General features: G+C 41.0%; 1 protein-coding gene and 1 pseudogene across 1 annotated transcript; both read left to right on the top strand.

The window, feature by feature from the left end:
* The first annotated feature begins 10,508 nt into the window (after positions 1-10,508).
* Positions 10,509-10,927, top strand: LOC147421936 (ruBisCO large subunit-binding protein subunit alpha pseudogene; annotated as a pseudogene).
* Positions 10,928-12,728: 1,801 nt separating this feature from the next.
* Positions 12,729-14,209, top strand: LOC147421935 (glutathione S-transferase U25-like). The gene is made up of 2 exons (XM_086502517.1): positions 12,729-13,173; positions 13,337-14,209. Exons 1-2 carry the CDS (start codon positions 12,850-12,852, stop codon positions 13,706-13,708), a joined length of 696 nt encoding a protein of 231 aa, XP_086358643.1. The 5' UTR covers positions 12,729-12,849; the 3' UTR covers positions 13,709-14,209.
* Positions 14,210-25,707: the final 11,498 nt, after the last annotated feature.

Raw genomic sequence — 25,707 nt, 5'->3', positions numbered from 1 at the left:
GAGGATGCAACATAAAAAAGAAGCAGAACAAAAGTCTCCACCGATCGCCAAATTAGAGAAGCACGCGACCATCAGATAATCGAGGGATCATCAAAAGCCAATGCCTGAAGAATCTGCTGGGGTGAGCCATGCACCCAGTGCCATTGAATTGACCCCGATCTTGCAAGCCACAAGGAGAGGAGGCGCTGCCACAGACTCCCCCTCCCAGCAAGACTGACGCCATGGTGAATCTTATACAACGTTCTGAATAAAAAGAAAGAAAGAAACTAACTACACAAAAACACTTAGAGCTTTAAAGGGTGGGTGTCAAGAGCGAAAGAGGTCTGTATGCAGAAAGAGAGGGAGGGAAGTAAATTCCTCTAGAGGATCAAAGCCCACTTTGGAAGGCTTGTAGAGTACGTGATTTTAGCGAGCGATCCATTGGTGGTAAGAGTGAGCGAGACCCACCGGTAGGTAGGTCGCGAGCTAGCATGGGTACTAAGGCCTTTAGAAAGCAAAATACCATGTAGGCCCACCACTATGATGGAAAATTCATGAGAAGGGATTTTCTTAATACTAACGCTAGTTTTATATATAGTGGCCGTTGCAAGTGTGAAATGGAAGGAAGCACTGAGCCAGAGCTCGGAAAAAACCTAGGTTTTAGTGTAATCCCACCCACAAATTCAGATATTTACCTCCACATTCTAAATAAGAACGTGAGAAAACCCTAAAAAAGTTAGTGTAAAAACTTTCAAATTTAGTCAATTTACCTCTGAAATTTCTCATATGCAAGTGTGCCAAGTTTTATAGAAAAAGTTTTTTGTTTCTAGTGTTAGAAAAAACCGGGGTACAATGTATTTTTAACCGGCTAAATCATAAAATCTCGGTTAGATTTTGAGCTTGCCTTGACACAAGTTTTAGTGTAATATGGGCAAAAGCTTCAAATTTTGACCTAAAAACCAGTAGAAATTCACGTTTGCCCTTACTACCCTTTTCGGTGTAAGACGCTCACAGTGCAAGCTAGAAGGAGAAGCTACCCACGAGGCACGACTGCACGGTGCTAATTTGAGCAATTGAAAGCAAAAACAGCCTCATTAAAAAAATGCCAGCGATCACGGTAAACGTAGGACGCAGCAAGCAGCCGTAACCAACACTCGCAGGGTTTGAAGCTCTTGGATTCAAGGCAGTCAGGTGCCTTTGTGTGTGTGTGTGTGTGTGTAAGAGAGAGAGAGAGAGAGAGAGAGAGAGAGAGAGAGAGAGAGAGAGAGAGAGAGAGAAAACGCGTTCATCAGTGTTGGGCGCCTGGAGAGAGAGAGAGAGAGAGAGAGAGAGAGAGAGAGAGAGAGAGAGAGAGAGAGAGAGAGAGAGAGAGAGAGCGCGGTTGCTTATAATGATTTTAACTACGTTGACTCTGCAACGTACATCTAATATCTTTGGGATCACATGCATGCACACTCTCCACCCGAGTAGGTACGTAATATACTACAATCACCTGAGTAGGAGTAGGTAGGAGAGAGAGAGAGAGAGAGAGAGAGAGAGAGAGAGAGAGAGAGAGAGAGAGAGAGAGAGAGAGAGAGAGAGAGAGAGAGAGAAGAGTTTATTTACACCAAGCTGCTCCTTTAAGGCAATGGACTCCCTTGCACTGTTGCTGGCATTGAGATTGTTGGTGTTTTGAAGTAGGCGGCACAAGCAATGTTGGTTCTCAGTCGAGAGCTGTACCTGCGCCACACTCACGACTAGTGCTGCTGCTGCTGGAAGTTACCTTCCTGCTTCTTGCATCGCCCCTCTTCTATGGACCCATCACGTCTTCTTCGCCTCCAGGCTGCTAGTAGTGCATGAACATCAATTAGCACTCCGACGTCGGGAGGAGGCTAGGGAGAGACTTTACATTTGAAGGACGTTCAGAAAATTCCTCGAAACCGAAATTCTATCGGGGGGAGCCCCCTTGTGACTAATTGACACGGGCATGGGAGGGTGTATTTTGCCAGCTTGCCAAAACCACGAAAAGTTGGGTGAGCATGAGGTCTAATTTTTGTAGATGGCAAGTACATCCGAGCACATGGTGTGCAGTATGAATCAGATAGTAAAGCGGGGTAGGAGGCATAACAACTTGAAATGGACTACTCCTCGATTGGATGCAACTTCAAGGATTTGTGGCTTGACAATTACCCCGCTCTAAGTACTCATTGGTCGCTGGCCGATAGGAGACTTCAAAGAAATCTTTAAGTTTTGAGGTTGACGTCGATCGCTTATCTAGAGCGGTTGGGGCGTCGGGAAGAAGGCCCAAGTCTTGTGTCTCTTTATTTGCACTAGTACAGAGAGAGATCACCTTGTGGTGATCTAAAAGGGGAAATAGCAGTCGAATATGCACGCGTAAGAGAGAGAGAGAGAGAGAGAGAGAGAGAGAGAGAGAGAGAGAGAGAGAGAGAGAGAGAGAGAGAGAGAGAGAGAGAGAGAGAGAGAGAGAGAGAGAGAGAGATCACCTTGTGGCGATTTGAAAGAGGAAATAGCAGTCGAGGAATGGTATGTTTTTCAAAATGTTGCAAAGCCTAGAAATAAGTTCCTAGGATCAATTGGAAGTGCAAGTTTTGTGGCTCACTAGATATAGAAATACGTGGCATGCTTCCTTGCGGCGAGAGTACTCATGATCACGGTGCAAGTTGGAGTTGGTAGGTATAGAGAGGCCGCAAGAGGGGCTGGGTGCGTTGATGGCGTAGTGTCTTCGCTAGGAGTGCCAGAGAGGGGAAGGGCTAAGATGGGTTGAAGCATAGTAGGACCTACAGTAACCGGGTTCACAAGGAAAGCACTATATGCAAGGGGTCCGCTTCTTGTGGATTTACCCACAGCAAGAGCTTTAGCATCAAGTGTGGCGCTTGCATCTGCGAGCGCAAAGCTAGGAGGAACATCATTGGGGTGTGCAGCATCATGTGCAGCAAACATTTTGGTGAAAACCTCTTCTTCTGCAGGGTGAGCGGCAATCATGGCCACAACAGGGTCGTCTACATCAGGTGCTTCAAGAGGCCGCCTGGCTGTGCTGGTTTGAACCAGGATCATGAAAGCCGCAGGTGCAGTGGGTCAATGACCCAAGGAGGGGTGCTCAGCAGTAAAAGAGACCGCCGAGGTTTGCTCAGTGTGCGCAGCTAGATGAGCCAAAGAGGTGGCGTTTACTTCATCATCATGAGCACCATGCAGGTGTACAGGTTGACAAGTGTGTACGCTGGTAGCAGCAGCATGAGCAGGTTCAAGAAATGCTCGTGTGGGTTGAAGGAGAACCTCTGGTTTAGCATCACGGCCAATAGAAGCTTCAAATGGAGAGGCCGCAAGATGGGCTGGGTGCGTTGATGGCGTAGCGTATGGGCTAGCAGTGCCAAAGAGGGGAAAGGTTGAGATGAGTTGAAGCACAGTAGGATTTGCAGTAACCGGGTTCACAAGGAAAGCACCATATGGTTCATGCAAAAACCATCAAAAATTTTGCCACCCTTTTCATTACATCGTCTGGTCGTAGTGATCGGGTCTCTACTATGCTGGCTATTCTCATGCGCACTCATGTGCTCCCACTTTGACGAGGGGGAACCCATCAACCAACTGCCTTCAACTCTATGGCCTATTTGAAACATTAGCCCTTGACTGTTCCAGGTCTGCTCAAGCATCCCATTTAGCAACATTCCCTCTTGGTTACGTGCATATTTATGTCTGGCATGTTTTGCACTTGTGGGCTGCTCAGCTGTCCCACAGTTTTCTTCTTCACAATTGAGCACGCCACGAAACCCTGTCGCCTCCTGAGGCTCCTGACAGTCCCCGCCCCAGCAGTCTTCAAGATTTACCTTTGCCTCGCAAGCCAACAACTCCCCATCACACGGGGCATGACCAGCACTGCATCAAACTTCATGCATCAGTTCTTCTTCACCATAGGCATTGACATTGCTGGGAAACATTACACCCAACTTCCTCGCCCATTTCTTCCTCTTGATATCTACTCACACACCCAAGTTTCATAAAAACATGAGCAGAGCAACTCCATCCCCCAAGAAGCAAGAACAATCGAGTGATAAATGTAGAAGTCAATGTATATGAGACTAAAATGGACGTCCTAATGCTATCTACTTTATTTTATAGAATAACTAATGCAACACACATAAATAAACAAACTCCAAATGATGGAAAGGTATCCCTCCAACACTGGAGGAGAAGCATTGGTGTCCAACACTGGAGGTGAAAAAAGGTGACCGGGGAATGGCACATTCCCTATGGTTTATAAAACTTGGGTGAGGACGGTCCCACCTCCCCACCATACTTGCGTATGGTTTTTCTTTTTTTTATGAGCACTGGCATGCGAGCACGTACTGCATTTCTTGCATCATTGAAAAACCAAACCACAATTAAGAATCTCTAATGGATAGGATGTTTCATATTGTAATTAATGCTTTCAGATCCCAAGCATGGTGATGGACAAACTCACTCAAAAAACAAAGAGGCAAGTAGCAAAACAACAAATAATAAAAAGAGGAAAGAGAGTCTGAGTGCAGCTGCAAGTTCATGGACTGGAATCGACATTCTATCACAACGTTGGCAAGATCAGTGCATCGCTGCATCCAAAAACTTTACAATTGTGCCGGTTGCGGAACTTCCACATTCTCAAAAACTTGCCTCGGAAAGAAATTGCTAGACAATGCCCGTGTTAGTCTAGCTAGCATAACATTCCTGAACGCTGCCAAAAAGGAAGGAGTATCGATACAGTGGTCATGTTGCTCCAGCTGCGACAGATGCATCAGGACCAAAAGCGTAGTAGTACTGCTACCAGACCATGTCCAACGTATCCTGGGATCCAACTAGCTTCACACTCAGCTCCTCAGTATAATTGACATTTCTTTAAACGTCATAAGCTCTGCGAACGTTGTAGCATACGGCGTACTTGAAAAAAGATCCTTGCTTGATGACCCTCTGATCTGTTGGACAAAAGCAGCAAATATACAACAACTATGAAAGCAGCTCGCGTCCTCGCGCTTATCAGACATTTTGGCCTACACCTTACTCCATAAGCCAGCTATCAAGATGTATAAGACTATGGCAGAGCAACCCCACAAAAAAACCACTTCGTGTGTGCTGACACCGGACGCTATTACGTCAATCATAACAAGCCACTCAGAAACGGAGCCTTTTGCATTGATGGAGGAAGCAGAAGCGCAATGTGAGATGAGCATTCTTGAAAACACGTACGCCACCTCAAGAAGCAGGGCCTATACCAGAAGAGACTCTCACGACTTTGGCTCAGTAAAGCTCCGTGAGAGCTCAGGCCTCATTGAGCGTACGACTATCTTCATGTACAATGGGATGCCTGCTAGCCACTCAGAGGCCAAAGACGTGACAATAGAAAAAGCTGTGTTCCCTTTTTTATTCCCGTTTAGGCGCGGAAACTACGAAGGAGACACCCAATTCAGTGACTATATCAGGATGAGGATCAATATGTTGTTCTCTGTGTATACCTTGTACAAGACATATCTACTCATCATGTGCCAACTCAAGAGAGCAATCATGATTTCCAATTCTACAAACACGATGATGTTGCAGCATGACATAGATGCATCCAACCAAGATACAGTAAAAAACATTATAAGATACAAGCTTCCGTCAACAATGCCCGGCACTCCATCATGGCATCGAAAGAACCTCAAAGATCTCATCGCAATGGTTGACTTGTGGGGCCTACCTGATCTGTTCCTGACATTTACAGTGGGACGAAGTCACAGAAAGCAGGTGGAACGAAATTACAGTAATCGAAAATATCGCCCATTCATTCAATGGAAGCTACACATGCAAAGATTGTCCTGTCGAGTGTGTCGTGTCGTTCCGTGAGCGTCTGCACGTCTTCTTGGACAACCACATTTTTTGGAGGGAGCAAAGTCCTAGGTGAAATAGAGCATCATCTTTTAAGGTACGAGATACAAAACCGAGGATTGCTGCATGCTCATATGATTTTGTGGGTTTTCCGAGGCGACATTGAGTTGTTACCAGATGAAATAGCGGCATACATACCTGACCCACAACAGCCTCCTTTGAACTTCTCAAACCATTTACATCACCTCGTCACAAGAAAACAAATCCACAAATGGAAGTCCACCTGCAGGGTATTGGGCCAACACTCTGCATGCAAATACGGCTTTCCATTCAATCCTCAGCTATACCAATCTTGTAATGGACCCACAGACATCAAGATGGTTGTACTATCGGCCCGAAGATGAACACCGTAACGTAGTTCCCTACCACCCGACAATCTTGCTGCTATGGGGAGCGCACATGAACATCCAACGTGTGACCAACTCATCTATATCTCACTACCTGCTAAAGTACGCAATGAAGACAGAGCCAATGGGTCCACTGAACCTATAAGAGGAGAACATAGCAAGACTCGGCCTGAATGGACTAGACAAGGTCAAGCTCCGTGTAATTGCAGCATCGATAATGTCCAAGCTGATTTCAGCAACAGAGGCAGCACTAAATTGCCTGCAAATTCCAATAATCACAAGAAGCGAAGCCGTGGAATATATCGACTCATCACCACCTTCACTAAGACAAAGATTGTTATCACAGAGCCAAATGATTGTTATGCACCCAATTGACTTGTATTGTGCAAGGCCACTGCAGCTAGAGCAATACACGTTCTGCAGGTACCACAAAAAATTCAAGATCGAGAACAACACCACAGGATCTCAGAAGAGCCAGATGTAGGATGCCTACAATAACTTGGTACTAGAAAATTATCGGCTCGTACGATTCACCGAATACCACCTTGGCCACCAACCGGAGGGCTTCTTCTTCTATATATTGCTACAGAAGGCAACATTTAGAACTGAATCCGATCTGATCTCGCAACAAAACCCAATGTCTTGTTACTTTACAAAGTGCAAAATCCGACAATTAATAAGAGACGAGGAGGACCTCGAGATGTACATCAACGAGTACACACAACGAAACATGCTTTTAAACGAGAACACGGGGCACATTGTGAACCTGATGCACCAAAAGCTCTTCTTGAACCGCGAGAATCCGGTTCATTCAAGCTGTGTAGAGATAAATGATACCAAGGAAACTAGTAGGCATAACATGCTGCAGCTTCTAAAGGAGTTCGCCGATGTCCATAACGCAACACTCACTCTTGAACAACACAAGATTTTCGAAGACACATCCACCAGAACATCCGGCCTCCACATTATCACGGGCGTCCCAGGATCCGGAAAGTCCTTCCTCATCAAATACATGACGACCAGGTTCATACAACAAAACAAGACAGTCATATTGACAGCGTCAACTGGCGCAACTGCATCTCGGTTAAGGAGTGCCGCAAGAACAATGCAGTATCAATTCAAGATAATGGTGGGCTCGAATAAACACTATCCAGAATTATTAAAATCCAGGAGATGAGAGATTCACATCCATCAAAGAGGCTGACGTTATCATAATGGACGAGATATCAATGCTCACAAACACAACATTCAACATGGTCGTTCGCCAACTTCTCAATGTCACAAACGTATCAATCCATGATCTGTTCTGCAATAAATTAGTGCTTCTCTTTGGAGACTTTGCACAGCTACCGCCCGTCTGTAAGCACCATGGGCCTTTCTGTCATGTATGTACAATTACACAATCGGCACACTTCAAGCATGGAATTGTCCACAAGATCACATTCTTAGTTCGACACGCAGCGGACCCAATATTCCTCAACTTTCTGCATACAATTAGACAAAGAAAGACAACCGAAGAAGAGATAACAAGCACGCTTTCAGAGTGCATCATAAATGAACAAGAACTATTGGAAACTATGGACGAAGACACCACAATCATTTGCACACATCGCAACGACGCTTGAAGATACAATGACATCATATTGCAAAGGAGTTTTGCAAACAAACAGATAGTCCGAATAGCGTTAAAAACAAATGTGGACAACAAGTCACTCTTAGAAAGCTGGGTCAACAACACCTCTTTCAATGAAATACACAATGTCGCTGTTGGTGAAAAGTGTATGATCACCTCAAATCTCGACTTGGAAATTGGCGCTGCAAACGGCACCACATGCAGGATCAAGAATATATCCCATGATTGCAACAGTCTAGTAGACGCGATCAGTGTGCTCATAGAGAACACAAATACCAAAATCACCATTCGGCGTACAAAACAATCCACTAGGGCATCCAACTTCAAATATTACCATAAATATACATTCCCTTTAATACTAGCATATGCAATAACGGGTCACACATCGCAGGGTGCAACAATAGCTGAAAAGGCCGTACTCAACATCAAACAAGTTTTCACGCCAGGCCTCGCGTATGTCGTGTTCTCGCGAGTCACCGAAAGAAGACACATAAGGATCCTAGAGCTTTCTACACCAGACATGTTTGAGCCTATGAGAGATTTGCTTTCAGATACTTGAGTATGTACAATGATGTAAAATTGTATAACTCCATTTCATATAAAGTTCGTCCTCACTTGCAAATCATATGATGCATTTCTTAATATTGGCTCTTGTGATACAGGTTTTTAAGAAAACAACTACAACATGGCAGCCAACAAGGTCTGTACATTCCAAAATCTATGTTCCTTGAAGATAAACAATACGTTTCAATGAATAGAAAACTCTTCCCACAACATGCTTATTCTTTGTCCTCACTTGCAGCTATTTGATCTGTTCAAAAGTAACGCAACAAGCACTTCATCTGCAACAAGCAACGACGGCTCATCAAACTATCCTACCTTCGGCCAGATGAGAATGGCAAATTTAGCAAGGGAGCATCCACACTCATACATAAAACCACGACCACAATACTCGCACGTCCGCAGCTAGATCAACTCAATGAAGCAGATATTGAAGCAAAACAGTGACAAACGGGTCAGGTTCGCAACCGGACTGCAGAAAGAAATACTCAACAAACTCGGGCTCTACAGTTGCTACATACGAAGACAAAGGGAATTTCATTGTTTGCCATCGAAATGTTGCACTTTGGCTTCAACATAGAGCTCGATAAACTTGTCGACCTTGATAGGAAAAATGACGACATGATATTAAACAAAATTAGGGTCGAGATGGGACTCAAAGAAAATGAACCAATATTAACAGATGAGCATTTCACCAGGCACTTCGATCAAGAGTGGTTTAACAAACGCTTCGGAGAAACAACATACTCGTTCAGAAAAAGAAAGGAATCAACAGGTAAACATTGCATCCACTCCTTAAGTATAAGAACTATTTACAGCTATCTGCATTTCTAAATTAGAACACAAATAACACTTGCTTATGTAGTGCAGGGATTCATCGCAGACATAAAAATTGAAATGGAGGACAGTACTCAAGCAACTCAGACACAAGAGGAGACATCACAGGAGATTCCAGCATCAAAGAGGTAGCGATAGACAAGGAAATCAACTACATAGTCTACTCGATAACCTGCACAAAAAATGGAAGAAGATACATAGGCATGACAAAGAACTACGACGCGAGGAGAAAGGCACACACGATAAAACCACCAAAAAAAATGAGAAAAGACTTTGCAGCATACCAACCGTTCATTGATAATTTTAGGTTCGATGTTTTGCATACGACAAATAGAAAAAGTATAGCTCTAGCATTAGAAAAAAAGGAGATCATAGATCAAGAAGCAACTTCAACAGAGGGATATAATAATTTGATAGGTCATCCTCCTAATTGTCCAAAGTATCACAAAAAAATATAGTAGGTAATGTATATTCCCTTTTGACTTATTTTCTTACAACGAAAGAATTCATTTTGGTAGTTTCGAAGATCTGTTTGTGCTTCGTTTTCATATTACTCTCTCTTTATCTCTCTCCCAATCAATTGATTGCATTTCCAATCATATAATGTTATTTTAATGCCCTCTTCTAATTGATGAGGTACATAATGTCTCTGCTCGCACACTACTCTCTCTCTCTCTCTCATTGTATGAACAAATCCTCAATCATTGTCAATACCAAGTTACTCTCATTCTCAGCTTGTAGATTTTTATTTATGTTGTTAGTTATCTCAAAGGGTCATACTAGCTACTTCGTTAGCGTAGTGTCCGTTTTCCTCTCCTTGGCCCCTCAATAGCCCAGGTGGCTCCAGCTAATGTCGCTCAAAAGCTAAAAACGTGGGCCTGTAAAGCTCTAAAAAAAACGTAGCTTAGCTAAAAATAGCGGCTTTTGTAGTCGTTCTCTCTCTCTCTCTCTCTCTCTCTCTCTCTCTCTCTCTCTCTCTCTCTCTCTCCTGCGTTGATAGAAAATCCGTCTCTCTACGACGTTAAAATACTCTCCTTCTTCTTCTTCTTCTTCTTCTTCTTCTTCTTCTTCTTCTCTCTCCCTCTCCCTCTCTCCGTTGACAGAAATCTCGACCTGTCAAGGGCCGTGATAATATCAAAGCTGTGGCGACTATTTCTTCCGGTAATGATGTTGCCATAGGTACCATGATTGCTGATGTCATCGACAACTTTGGTCCAGATGGTGTGTTGTCAATTGAATCATCATCATCCTTTAAGATGACAATCACAGTCGAAGAAGGAATGGAGATCGACAGGGGGTATATCTCCCCTCAATTCGTGACTACTTGGAAAAGATCATTGTGGAACTTGATAATGCAAGAATCCTTGTCACTGATCAGAAATTAGCCACCATCAAAGACATTCTATCAGTTCTAGAAAAAGTTTCACAGCTGAATGCTCCTTTGGTGATTGTTGCTGAGGATGTATCAGGAGAAGCTTTAGCAACTCTGGTGGTGAATAAGATGAGAGGAATCGTGAAAGTGGCTTCTCTCAAAGCACCAGGATTTGGTGAGAGACAGAAAGGCTTACCGTAGGACATTGCCATCGTCACTGGTGCTGAGTTCATAGCCAGTGATCTTGGCTTGAAGCCTGAAAGTGTTACTGTTGAGCAGCTGGGGATTGCCCGGAAGGCTTGAGAAAGCACTAAGTGCTTGAGGAGCTCCCTGTCCAGAATGCCACCACTTCCAATGAATGCAATGATTCCAGAATGTGCAGAATGAGAGCATAGCGAGCGTCCATGTGGCTGTCCTCTTTTTTAACGTTTATCAGCTATGTGGGCAATCTCTTGGTCGATATGTATGCCAAATGTGGTGCGCTTGAGAGAGCACTAAAATTGCTTCAAGAGCTTCCTATCTGGAATGTCAGCATTGATTGCGGGATGTCGCAATAAGAGCAGGGCCAGAAAGCTCTTGGCTGTCTACATTGGATGCAAAGCGAGGGCCTCTCTCAAGATGCAATCACATAAGCGTGCATCTTTAATGCATGTGGTTATACGTAAGATGCTGATATGGCTTAAAAATTAACTATGAAATTGGTAGTCAGGGGCTGTTGCAAAAAATTTCCGTGCTTGGCAATGCCTTGGTCGATATGTATGCCAAATGTGCTACGTGAAAGCTGTAGGTTGTTTTCAGCGGACGCAAAGCAATTACATCTCTCCAAATTCATTCAAGGCATGTGGCTTTGCACAAGTGCTCGAGGAGCTTTGTGTCCTGAGTGTCGACTCTTAGAATGTGTTGATTCCATGATTTGCTCCACAAGGGTAGGGCCAACAAGCTCTATTTTGTTTTCAACAGATGCGAAGCGAGGGCCTCTCTCCAGATGCAATCCCGTACATATGCATGAAGGCATGTAGCTCCACGCAAGAGGCTGATATGGGCAGAAAAAGTGCTTGAGGAGTTTCGTTTCCGGAATATCGCCTCTTGAAACGGATTGATTACAGGTTGTGCAAAACAGATCACAAGAAGGGTCTCTATCCAAATGCAATCAACTACGCCTACACAGGAATCTAGAAGGCATGCGGGTCAGCAGATGCAATGACGTACACAGCCATAGATATTAAAATTCACGATATGATCGCTGGTCAACGTTTGTTGGGAGTACGATTTCATGCTTGGTGGTGGTTTGATCGATATGTATACAAAATGTGGTGTTCTCACAATAGCACAAAATCTTCTTGAAGGGTATCCTCCCAGGGATGTCGTCTCTTGCAGCGGGTTAAGTGCAGGAGATGCCCAACATCGTTCATACAAGGAAGTCCATTGGCGATAGACATTCAATCGCGCGATGAGTAAACATTATTATTTTCTGATTTTTGACACTCAGAATGCAGTTAATGAACACACTAAAAATTGCACGCTGCCATGGGAATGGCACGTTTCCTCGTATTATAAAAATTGGGGAGGACTCTGCAAACTCCCCTATGTAACGAGACTTGCATGTTTCCTTTTTTTTAAAACATAAAAATGGAACAACAAACAATTATTAACATTGACATCTTGTATGATCATGAACATTGAGCTTGACAAAACTCTTAACACTCCTTGTGGTTTTTGGCGAGGTACCCCTCTGAAGCACTACGATCGGTAACCAATTCATGTAGAGCTACACGACTAAACTACGACGATCGGTATCCCAAACACTCTCAGGTAAAAAAATCTAACACTCTTTCATGAAATCTCTCTCTCTCTCTCTCTCAGTTTCCAATATTTTGTTCGATCTCAATTCGATGGAACATAGCTAACGAAGCAATCTAATTTTCTTCGGTTAGGGAAAATGTATTTTTTTAGCCTGGTGGGATAGCCCCACGATTGTTACATGAGAACGAACCTAGCAGGCAAAAGCTCCAAAGCGTCTGTAGAGTCGGATCAGACTTCTCTGAAAACGTAGAAAAGGAAAAGCTTTGGGGTCCGACATCAACAACGACCGCGTGATGGGAGCGTTTGAAATCATATGCTCTCTCATTCTCTCTCTCTCTCTCTCTCTCTCACTCTCACTCTCACTCTCACTCTTCCTAGGCTTCTCACGTCTTGCAGCTGGTGCAGCTGTGTTGGCATTGAGCATGGCCACAGAGACAGTCCAAGTTCTCCACCGATGGCTCAGCATGTTTGGCCTGAGGGTCCTCATTGCCCTCAACGAAAAGGGGGTCAAATATGACTACATAGAGGAAGACCTTCAAAACAAGAGCGAGTTCTTGCTTCAGATTAACCCCATCCACAAGAAGATCCCTGTGCTCATCCACAACGGCAACCCTGTTTGTGAGTCTCTGGTCATTTTGCAATACATTGAAGAAGCTTGGCCCTCTCCTGGCCATGTATCTCTTCTTCCCGATGACCCATACCACCGCTCGGTCGCCCGCTTCTGGGCAGACTTTGTCGACAAGAAGGTGAAACTTTCATGAGTGAAATTCTGTTGATTTTGCTCCGATCTAATGTCCTACTTGCTGTTTGAAGTCCTAAATTTGCTTGATCATGAAGGGGAAACCTGTCCTTTTGGCTCAGTAATGTAAGAGTATGTTAGTGTGTGAGTGTCGAGTGTGTTTGGTGCAGCTCTACGACGCCGGAGCGCGGATTGTTCGAAGCTTCCAAGGAGAGCAGACAGAGCAAGGCCGGAAGGATTTTGTGGGGGCGCTGGAGACATTGGATGGAGCTCTCCGCGATGTGTTTGCTGGAGGCCCATTTTTCGGAGGGCAAAGAATAGGGTATGTGGACATTGCCTTGGCCCCTTTCCTCTGCTGGTTTGAAGCTTATGAGGCCCTGGGGGAGTTCAAGATCTGGGAAGCTGCAAGGTGCCCCCATCTGGCCAAGTGGAAGGAGGCTGTGTTGGAGTGGCCAAGTGTGAAGGAGGCCCTCTCCATTGCACCCTCTGCAAAGGTGCTGGAATTCTTACATGCATACAGGAAGAGGCTTCAGGCAGCTTAATTACCACGACATGTGTATCTTTCCTTCTTTTCAGTTTTGTTTAGGCCGCATTATACTGATTGGGAGAAAATGTGGTCTCTTAATAGGATCCATCTCTCCCTGTACCTTGCTCTCGGGTTTGCTGAATATTGCATAACAAATTGCACTGTCGAGGATGTTAGTTGTTGGTGTATGCTATGCCAAAGGATTGGGTGCATTGCTGCAATAAAAGCATCAATGACACCACTTCCTTGCTTTGATTTTCAAGGGACGGTTGGGGAAATCGAAGCTACTATCAAGATTTATCACCAGGATGACCAATGATATTAACCGAGACTTTTCATTTTCGACGGGGAAATTCACATTAGACACAGGGATTTGCTAGCATTGATACAATTTGAAGATTCGTTATGGTGAAAATTTGTGCAACCCACCTTGAGTGGAACCTTGATTGTAATGAGTTGTATTGGCATAGTTGTTGTACTGGCTTATTTCATCAACATGATGAACTATTAGCGCTTACCATTTAGTGACGAGGGGAGGCATGTTGCCTTCTTGCCTCCATATACTGTCTGAATTGGTTCATACAAGCGAAATCTAGCTCATACATGAAACTGTAATAATCCTCTTGGAAAAGATAAACAATTTAGTTTGGCATTCTAAAATAAAGAAGGAATAAGTGCTAACAAGGTGAGATAAACAAAGAGAGAGGGGGAGTTGTTTATCAAACCTTTCTTGGAGTGATTACCTTCACCCTCCTTTGTTGTGCACATCTAGCTTCTATTCTCATTTTCCAACATCACGCGAGTTTGAGGTGTCCTTTCATGGCCCTGGTTAATGGGCTAGCTGATCAAAATAGGGCACTAGGTTGTTTCCATGGATGCCCTTCCAACTCTAAATATTAATTCTTCCATTTTAGAAAGTGGATTAGTCTTACTTTCATTGTGTGGTGGTATGACCAATTTTGGATAGTGTTTGGCATCCCAACTTCGTAGATCTTTAACCCAAGATGGACAAAATTATGTCCCATTTAGTCTCTTGTTGTTTTGTTGGTCACTAGAAAAGAAAAGCCTTGGAATACAACGACACTCATCTTAAGGTCACTTGTGCTTGACTCCCTATTCTTAGTTAAGGTTTGCATAACCATGATATCTAACTAATTATTGTTTTATTTTGAGCCCACTCTCTTCATTTCCATCTCTCCTTGTACCTTGCTCTCAGGTTTTTTGAATATTGCATAACAAATTACATTATTGAGGATGTTGGTTGTTGGTGTACGCTATACCGAAGGATTGGGTGCATTATTAAAATAAAAGCATCAATCACACATCTTCCTTGCCTTAATTTTCAAGGGCAAGCTGATTAGACACATGGGATGTATGGAGAAATTGAAGCTAGTATCATGATTTATGACCAGGATTCCCAATGGCATTAACACTAGAATGGTAACAGGACACTTTTATGTCCTTGGACAATTTTGTGCCCTGTTAAGTGACCATTTTGCTTGAATTATTTGAAGAGTATGAAAATGAATTTCTAGGTGCTATATATCCACAAAGTTGCCTTATGAGCTGAAAAAAACTTAGCATTTTTTTTTAAGTATCGATCTCACCATTAACCTTACTCTTGCACAACATTTTTGAACCAACGGGTCCTGTCTTTGGCTTTTTTTCAATTTTTGGCAACTATACCACTCTAAACTTCATCTTTGTGAGGTTTAGATGGCCAGAGGTTAGGCCTTCATAGTTCTCAACATGTTTTGATGCTTGTAGGGAGAGCTAAGTGTTAAAATTGAAAGTTATGACCAATTTACAAGAATTGCATAGTCCTGTTTTTTGGCCAAAATTAGCACTTTTATGAATTTTTTGCTGGCTTTCTTGATATCCAAATTCCATTTTGATTGTGTAAGTGTAATGTATAACATAAATCTAATCTTTCTCGAGTTTTGGGGGACCTAATATGCTGTATAGCATAGTATATGATGATGGTTGAGTTTTTTGATTGGGGTTTTCTAGAGGTCATAATGCTAAACCCAGTTTTTTCATGTTTGTTGTATTTAGCATTCTTTCATTGCCCCTAAGGTTCCAATTGTAAGAGATCCATAATCCTTTTGACATGCTCCATGGCTCCTGTTGAATCCAAATGCCCAAAGGGAACTAAGAAAACATGTATATAGTATCTGTATTGAGCATGACTATAGAAACTTTGATGATAGGTCTGTAGAATGGCAAAAATGCAACTTTTCTGTACCTATTTTTTTTGCCCAAAAAAAAATTAATGAGGTAAAAGCAAACATATGTTTTGGTCACCAACCCATTGAAGTTAATGGGGTATTTTATCTCATGTCCTACAAAAATCCCCATTCTTATTTATATGCAATCAACCGTAAGAAATTGTTGTTTTGGGCAAAATGCACTGGTCCATCAACTTTGGAGGCTTGTAGTGACCAAGGGATGAGAAAAATTACAAGTTTCTCATTTTTTCCATATGTAGTAGTTATTGAACTATAAGCTCATGAAAGGATTTTTCAAACTGAGTGGATCTACTATGGTTTTGGAAATTTTTCCCAAAACCGTGAAAGGACACTTTTATGTCCTGTTAGGTTACCATTCTAGAGTTAACCGAGACTTATCATTTTTGACAGGGAAATTTACATTATACACAGGGACATGCTAGCATTGATACAACTTGGAAGTTTCGCTATGTTGACAATATGTGCAACCCACCTTGAGTGGAACCTTGATTGTAATGAGTTGTATTGGCATAGTTGTTGTAGTGACATATTTCATCACATGATGAACTATTAAGGCTTACCATTTAGCGATGAGGGAAGGCATTTTGCCTTCTTGCCTCCACATACTATTGATATATCATGAATTCGTTCATACAAGGAAAATCTATCTAATACCAGAAACTGCAATAATCCTCCTGGAAAAGATGAACAATTTAGTTTGGCATTCAAAAATAAAAGAAGGAATAAGTGCTAGCATGGTGAGATAAACGAAGGGAGAGGGAGAGTCGTATCTCAAACCTTCCTTGGAATGATTACCTTCACCCTCATCTGTTGTACACATCTAACTTCTTTTCTCATTTTCGAACATCACGCGTGTAATGGTCTAGCTGATCAAAATAGGGCACTATGCTCTGCTTCCATGGATGCCATTCCAACTCCAAATCTTAATTCTTCCATTTTAGAAAGCCAGTTGGTCTTACTTTTGTTGTGTGTTGGTATGGCCAATTTTTGATAGTGTTTGGTATCCCAACTTCTTAGATCTTTAACCCAAGTTGGATACCATTTTGTCCCATTTAGCCTCTTGTTGTTCTATTGGTCACTAGGTCTATCCAAAATTTGTGGTGTTGTTTCCCTTGTGGATCCAAACACTTGGGATGAAATCCTAGCTCTCATGCATCAAAGTAGAAGTATGAAGTGGGATGGCTCTACATGAGCCGAATAATCACTCACTAAAAATCCATAAGCCAAACTTTGAGGTATGGATTGATATGGATACGTCCCTTGGTTTGCGCTTAAACCCGCTCTTAATTAATGTGTTGCAAGGTTCCTTGTTGTTTGCATATATAGCATAGATCTTAGTTGAGTCAGAAACCTTGGTGGTGGATGATTTGTCATGGTTGAGGTTCTCTCAAAACTCTTAAAATAGTCTTTGACTAGCTCCCTTGTCAAGTCTCTAAACAATCAAGTCTTGGTGGCCCTCACACCTTTGGATATTTGGACACCCTAAAAGGTTGAAATTAGTAGTTATATCTAAAAATGTCTTTAATTCCAAAACACTATGGCGTTTTTTTAGCTATGCTTGACTCAATTTGGAGTTGTCTATCAAAAGCTAGAGCAATTTTGGTGAACTATGCTAGAAGTGATACTCAAAACAATTTAAGGACCAAGTAACATGCACTTGTTTTTTTTTTCTTTCTTGGTCTCTAGTGGATATTCCTAGCTTAAACTTGAAATGTGACTTATGCACAAGAATGTTTACAATTTAGTGAGCTTAAATATCCCCACCTTGAAGGATCGTAAAGTATCACAATTTTGTTCTAGCATGTGAAAGTTTTGACTTGATATACTTGTTCACAAGGTCAAGTTATACCTTGATAAATTTTAATTCACTTTGGATCCCTTTTGTGACTAAAAAGCCAATTTTTAGGATAGCAAACTTCTTGAATTTAGTTTCTAAGTCTTACCATATTTTTATGATCCAATTTGATGAAAATTTTGGTAGATGTATTCTTTAAGGTCTATATATACACAATATGCCAACTTCGATGGAAAAACTCTAAATTAATTTCTTTGTTTAAATTCTTAATACAACAGACTTTTAGGCAAATTTAGACTTAATTTATGGTCTTGTACACAAAATTAATGTCAAAATGACTTCAAGCTTCATAAATAGAATGGATATAATAGGTTTGACCAAGATTTTGTGGAAAAAATCAAGTTTTTTGCCCTTAGAATTGGTTCGCATTTATGTGACTTATTGTGATTTGCCAAGCATAAATCACATACAAACACTGCATGGTGCTTTGAAGCCACAAATCTCAATAATTCTCTGCAAGATACAGCTTTTGGTTGGATTAAGAAATTTGTTTACACCTTAAGTGATGTGTCCTACTTACCCAACTTCTATGAAAGCTACAATATACACAAGACGTTCAAAATAACCAATATATACCTAAATCTTCTACCTCGGTAAATATCTTTCCAAATCACTTAAGAGCCCAAAAGCATATCCCATTGGTCCAAACCCATTCTAAACACACCTAAGATGTCTCTGGAAAGTACCCCATTAAGTGCCCCATTACTCCCAAATCCCTAAAGTGGGACACCTCTATAGCTTTACAGCCCAAGAGAGTTAAAAATTCAACCTCAATACCAAAAATTATACCAAAACCACTCTAAGTAGACCCCAAGAAAAAGGCCTATGCTCCCTTGGGAATTTACAAGCACACGCCCACCCAAAGGACCATATCACATATGAGCAAAACCTCGTTAAATCACGGACTTCCAGCACATGTCGACCAATGCATAAGAAGACAAGGGCATCCCCTTTCACAAAACTGAACATCACAAACCCACAATTCATAGATACATGCCCTCCCAATCTATCACAAAATTTTCCACTAGGGTGCCATAGGCATAACCCTGTAGAGAACTAGTCGTAACTTGAAGAGCATAACTCCAATTGGAGCACTTTAAAGCTTGGAAGAAAGCTTGAAAAATTAATTTCAAGAAATATTAAGATGTTCAAAATTATTCTACATGCCACTATGTGAAAAATTGACACAAGCAGAGAGCTGTCCAGGTACGACTACACGTAGAGAAGGTAAGGCGAGGGCAAAAAATTGCATCCAAAACCATCAAGGAGGCACAAAGAGCTAAAACCTAAAAATTTATGAACCTTGGATGAAATTTCTTAAGCTTTTACATAAGTTTTAGTTATATCCAAGTCTTACTTCAAAAAACTCACTAATGGGCATGTACAGTAACTCGACAGCTGGCGCTATACTTGGGACTTGCCATCCATGTACATGTGTTTGCTAAATCAAGCTAGAAAACCCACAAAAATAAATCCACACACCCTTTTGACATCGTGCATCATGTCCATATGTACAAATTTACAAAAAACGGGGTGTCAAAAATTCACCCAACATAGTTTGCCACACCCCAGCAGCCTGCTAGATCATTCATGATAGCAACAAAAAAGAGATCATGTGAACCAGATGAGGGAGTCTTCATTTGAACTTCATAATCATCCACATGATAAAAAAATTATTCAAAAGAAGGATTATTTTCAATCACAGTCATCAACCTTGCAACATACTTCTTCAACTCGTAGCCATTCACACATGCTTTATGTGGGGTACCATCCAAGTTAACAAGCTGATATGTGCCATTTGGAAACCTATTTAAGACCAAGAAAGGACCTTTTCACTTGATTTGAAACTTCTTCTGAGAAGAGATATCAAGTTTGCTTTTGTAGTGTAGAACCATGTCACCCTTCTTTATGTCTTTGTCTTTCACCTTCTCATTTGTCTTTGCTTGATTGTTCTACATGTTCGTAATGCTAAAAAGCCAGCAACTTGTCTAGTTGTACACATTGAAAATATAAAAGCCTCTCCTTGGGTGCATCATTAGTCTCATCTTCAAACTTTAACATCATCCTCAAAGCTGGTATCTTCACTTCAATAGTAAGTAAAGCCTCTTTGTCAAAAACTAGATGGAAGGGAGAGAAACCAGTACCTGATTTGATGGCAGTCATGTAATCCCATAGAGCACAAGGTAGCTCTAAATCCAAGTTTTCATATTATTTCTTTTCATCTCTACGAAACTTCTGTCACACGACTTTGATGTCCCACTCTATCTACAATTTCCATTGTGTATAACAAAATAATGTCTTAGGATCTAAGGAAGTATTAGCAGTCAATTAGAGTCCTATAAACCTTGCGCACGACTTCCAAATTACTAGGTAGTATCAATGTGTACTTGAGTGTAAGGTCTCTACTTCCGAATTTCACACAAGTTCTATTATGCATTTGAATTTTTCAACCATCGCTCATTATTTAAGATATTCGAGTTCAAATTATGAATCATAGGTTGAGAAAACCTAGATTTAAAATTTACGCTACAAAATTCTGACATGTACTGACTAACTTATTGCAAGACTTATTTATTGATTGTAGAATTTTCTCTTACTACTATAAAGTTTATTCTAAGACTGTAAAGTTTAACTTAAAAATGTAAAGTAATGTATCATTAAAGAAATAAATAAAATAGTTATAAAATCAAAAGAATACACATGGACAACACATGAAGGCACATGGACTCACCGGACTCACATAGGAGGGGACAAAGTGGGACACACAATCACATGGAAAGGAGAGGTTAGTCTTGACTAATCTTAGTGAGGGAGACTGTGTGGCCTTATCTCTTGATGATGAGGACAAATTGGTCAAGCTCATGGGTACCACAAGGGGACCAAAAAATGCGAGTATGAATTTTAGAAAAAAAAATATTTTGAAAAATAAATAAATAATTTTTTTTTAAAAAAGTTGGACGTTTTTCTTTTCTGCTATAAATAGAGCATCCATACTCCCACTTTAAACATAGAGATTGCCTCTATAACGCTCACGAAGTGCTTCCACTTCTCTTAGAGAGAAGACCTCCACAAACCACTAAGAGAGCAAAAACTCTAGTGGATTAGTATGGTACGCATTAATTAAGCATTCAAGTAGCTTTAAAAATGATATGTGTATTCTCTCATACTCTAATCTTTCTAATGGATTAATAAGATTCAACTATGCTTTAGGAAGAATGTGTGTGTGTGTGTTATCACTTACTCTAATCTCTCTAGTGGATTAGTAAAGTTTAATTAGCTTTAGAAAAAGATGTGCGTGTCTTCTCTTTTACTCTAATTTCTCTAGTGCATTACTAAGATTCAATTAGCTTTAGAAAGGATGTGTGTATGTTCTATCGTACTTTTATCTCTCTAATGTATTAGTAAGATTCAATTAGCTTTAGGAAGGATGTGTGTATGTGTTATCTCTTACTATAATCTCTCTAGTGGATTAGTAAGCTTCAATTAGCTTTAGATCGGATGTGTGTATGTTCTCTCGTACTCTAATCTCTCTAGTGGATTAGTAAGATTCAATTAGCTTTAGAAAGGATGTGTGTATGTTCTCTCGTACTCTAATCTCTCTAGTGGGATTAGTAAGACTCAATTAGTCTTAGAAAGGATGTGCGTGTGTTCTCTTTTACTCTAATCTTTCTAATGGATTAGTAAGTTTCAATTGTTAGCTTTAGAAAAGATGTGTGTGTTCTCTCTTACCCTAATCTCTCTAATTATACCTACTCTCTCTAGTTAGTATATCTTAACTATTAATTTATGCATAGTTAATTGAAAGTTAATACATAAGAGTACTCATCATACTCTTAGTATGCATGATGAAATTCTCATTTACGAATGTTATTATCAATTAGATTAATTAGTATTTTGAATAATACTAAAAATTGATTTAGTTGAAGAATAGGAATTGAAAGTTAGAATTGGATTAGAAATGTCATGCATAAAAGTAATGCATTTCTTAACTTTGAATTTCGTAGTTTACACACTTAATTTTTGATTAATTAAGATAATGAAAGATTTTAAAATATAGAAATTAGGTGTAGTGCAGTAACACTAAGTGCGAGTCCGAATTGACGAGGGTTCAAATTACAGACTCTCTTTGGAAAATTTTAGTAAAGTAATATTCAAGAAAAATAATAAGGTTACTTATATGTAAAAACGATCTTAGATTTCAAGGAAATCACTAGGAAAATTGACCAATTTAAAGTTCTAAGTGTATAACTTAAGTGTAGTACAAAAAAATGGCTCCCAAGCGTGCTCGAATCCAAGGTGCGTATGATCATGAAGTTGGTACAAGTAACGGGGGAACTCCTGCGGAACATGCTATTGTCTTCACTAATCGGACCAATCGGAGCTATGGTATAGGTTAGTATTGCGATTTCAAGTTACACATCATTGCATATGCGAGACCATAGACATATATTAATCACCTTAGGAAAGGAAAACATGGATTGAAACCAAGGGGCTTAACCCTAAGAAACTCGGCATATGTATGAAAAGTAGGAAAGATTGTTTGGTTAAATTGTTTTCCATAGGAAAAAATGTATATCCAATACTTTCCATATGGTTTCCCTCAAGACTCTCTACTTATTAGCGCTGGCATTAGGTGGTAGTTGTCGAGGCGTGAGATGACGTCCACGGTGGCACAACTCATGCTGCGGTGGGAGTACACCCAGGATGGCCCAGCTGGATATTGCAGTTATGTTTTTCCATGGCGTGAGGATGACGCCCGGTTTAGCCTCAGCACTAAAGGACACGGGAGATTTATTGAAGCCCAAGCGGTGGGATCCATGGCAGCGAAGCCAAGACACGACGATCAACGCGCGCAACCGTAAGATGCCGGGGTAATCTAGGACACAAAAAGGTAAACTTGGACAAGCAGGGGAACTGTCCAAGTTTATTTATCATTATTTGGTTTGCCCATATTCCCCGTCCGCGGACGTAACGGTTAGAGCATTGAGCTCTCATGGTGGGGGCGAGGATTCGAGTCTCTGTGCCTGCGATCGGTGCCCATTTTTTTCCACCATCCATTTGTCTCGAGATTCCCCATTTGGACCCCCACCGCGGATCCCATCTCTTTTCTCCCGTGCCCTTTAGTGTTGAGGCCGGCTTAGCACCGTTGTTGTTGTGACGAGAGTACGCCTAGGTTCAGGGATTTTAATTACGCGATGACGCATTTTGTTAAATGTTAATTATTGTTGTTATTATCACTATTTTTTTCATGTTAATAACATATCTAATGTCATGATCTACAAAAACCGGTAGAAAACGTAGAACCGGCGGGACAACCAACAATCCCGGCAGGCCCGTCGGGTTTCATATTAAACCCGGTGGGCCCGGCGGGACAAGTAGGAATCCCGCCGGGCCCATTGTGTACCCCCTCCATATTTGGCGGCTCTATATAACCCTTCATATCACATCACATCACATCACCTCTTCCTCTAAATTTGGTCATCCTTTAAAATTTAGAAGAAAAACTAAAGGTAAAAAAATGAATAGTCTTTAAAAAAAATTAAAACTTAATGTAACTCTGATCATGGATCATTAGTTCTTTTTTGGACTGAACTGATTCTTGAAAGGAGGTAGAAAGGTGAATCTTTGGGTCGGTATCTCTACATTTGGGATGAATTGATCTCATGTTTGGTTCACCGTTATATTTGCTAAATTGATTGCTATATTGATTAGAACTTCTATCATGGGTCATTAGTTCTTTTTTGGACTGAACTGATTCTTGAAAAGAGATAGAAAGGTGAATCTTTGGGTCGATAGCTCTACTTTTGGGATGGACTGATTACATGTTTGATTCACCGTATTTTCTTGCTATTTCGATTAGAGCTCCAATCATGGGTCATTAGTTCTTTTTTGGACTGGACTGATTCATGAAAGGAGGTAGAAAGGTGAATCTTTGGGTCGATATCTCTACTTTTGGAATGGACTGATCACATGTTTGATTCACCGCTGTATTTGCTTGCTATTCCGATTAGAGCTCCAATCATGGGTCATTAGTTCTTTTTTGGACTGGACTTGATTCATGAAAGGAGGTAGGAAGGTGAATCTTTGGGTCGATATCTCTACTTTTGGGATGGATTGATCACATGTTTGATTCACCGCTGTATTTGCTTGCTATTTCGATTAGAGCTCCAATCATGGGTCATTAGTTCTTTTTTGGACTGGATTGATTCATGAAAGGAGGTAGGAAGGTGAATCTTTGGGTCGATATCTCTACTTTTGGGATGGACTGATCACATATTTGATTCACCGTTGTATTTGCTTGCTCATGTTTGAGTAGATTGAGGTTTATTCCCTTCAGGCTTTACTACTACGCTTGGGTGTGATATTGATTATAACACTCATGTTTGGTTTGAATAATACTTGAGAGAAGAGATAGCATACTGAGCTACAGCGGGCCCGGCGGGCAAATAGCTTTACCCGGCGTGACCGCTGGGAAGACTCACTAGCCCGGTGGGCCCGACGGGCCAACTAATTAGCCCGGCGGGCTACGAGCCGGTCTCCAGGTCTCCCTGGAGGTCGAAAAAGATGAATGTCAATTAACAAAATATTTGTTATTTTGCATTTCTATTGTTATTAACCTAAAATTATAGTGTGATCACGTCATTTGAAATCCCTGCCCAGGTTGGCACAACGAGTACTTGTCGAGCAGTATGGGACGCTCAAGATGACAAGGGTTTTTATGAATAATGTATATACCGATCGGACCTAATGGCGCAAGTAAAGATTCTTAAGTGAACCTAGTCCAAAATTTGTTGGTTTAAAAATGGACTACTTCTTGCTTGATTACTGTTTGTAATATTGTTTGAAGGGTTGTTTTAACGAACGAGTATCATGAATAAGGTAAAGGAACATGTATGTTTAAATAGTGTGGTAGTAATTAGGTAACAAAAGAAGGGTGAGTGTAGTGTGAAAACTGGGAGAATGATACCCTCATGGTATCATTCTTTGGACGGGTGGACCCGATGAGTCGGGTAACTTTCCAATGCTAGAAGTTTTCTTTTTTTATAGTCATAAATCTTAAAAGAGACGAACCTTGGTGGGTGTGCTTCTGAAACATGGGAAAAAAGCACACAGGTTGGTCACTTTAATGTTTATACTCTTAGGTATAATTGATTATAGATAGTGTTTAGATAGGGTTATGGTGGTCACGCTCCGCCATAGCAAGATAGGACCAATCCTTCACTAACGGTTCATGCCCGTGGCTACGTAGTAGCTAAGGCAATGTCCGTTCGTTTTTCTTTCTCAGGATTGGAGACCTATCAAAGGTATCCCACTCCTCTCAAAAGGAAGCAGGGACCTCACATTGAGAAAGACAAAACATTATCTAAGGTAACCTATGTAGCAATTCTACCAAGATCTTAGGATCCTCCTATAATACGCTTGTTTTTTAGCACTTTTTGCAATTTAACCTACCCGACATGGATTTTGTATGACTCCTTCATAAATTGATATTATTAAAAATACATCTGTATACCTTACAACTCATGACACTAATAAACTTATGGAGATTTTCAACCCAAAATTTGCATCACTTTTACCATTAACCACTTTTCAAATATTAACGTATTTAGTGTATGATTCAATTATTGAGATGAGTTTAACAAGAGATCGTTTTTAGTTCTTTGTCTTTGAGAACTACTTTTACAGGTAAAGCTGAGTACAATGCTCACCTCTAGCGATTGCTTCTTTTACCACGTAGTTAAGTGTAAAGTTGTACACGAGAAGGTGTCATTGTGGTCATTAGCACTTTGGGTTCATTCATCGTCTGTGTCTCTGTCTTCATTGACCTTAATCAACTGTTTTTTTATAAATCATGATCCTCATCGTTTTTGTTACACTTCTCTAACTCGTTTAAGGATTCACAAAAATTTA

This window comes from Adiantum capillus-veneris, chromosome 27 (genome assembly GCF_014529385.1).
Source record: "Adiantum capillus-veneris isolate H3 chromosome 27, ASM1452938v2, whole genome shotgun sequence".
NCBI lineage: Eukaryota > Viridiplantae > Streptophyta > Polypodiopsida > Polypodiales > Pteridaceae > Adiantum > Adiantum capillus-veneris.
This window is presented reverse-complemented; position numbering and strand designations above follow the sequence as displayed.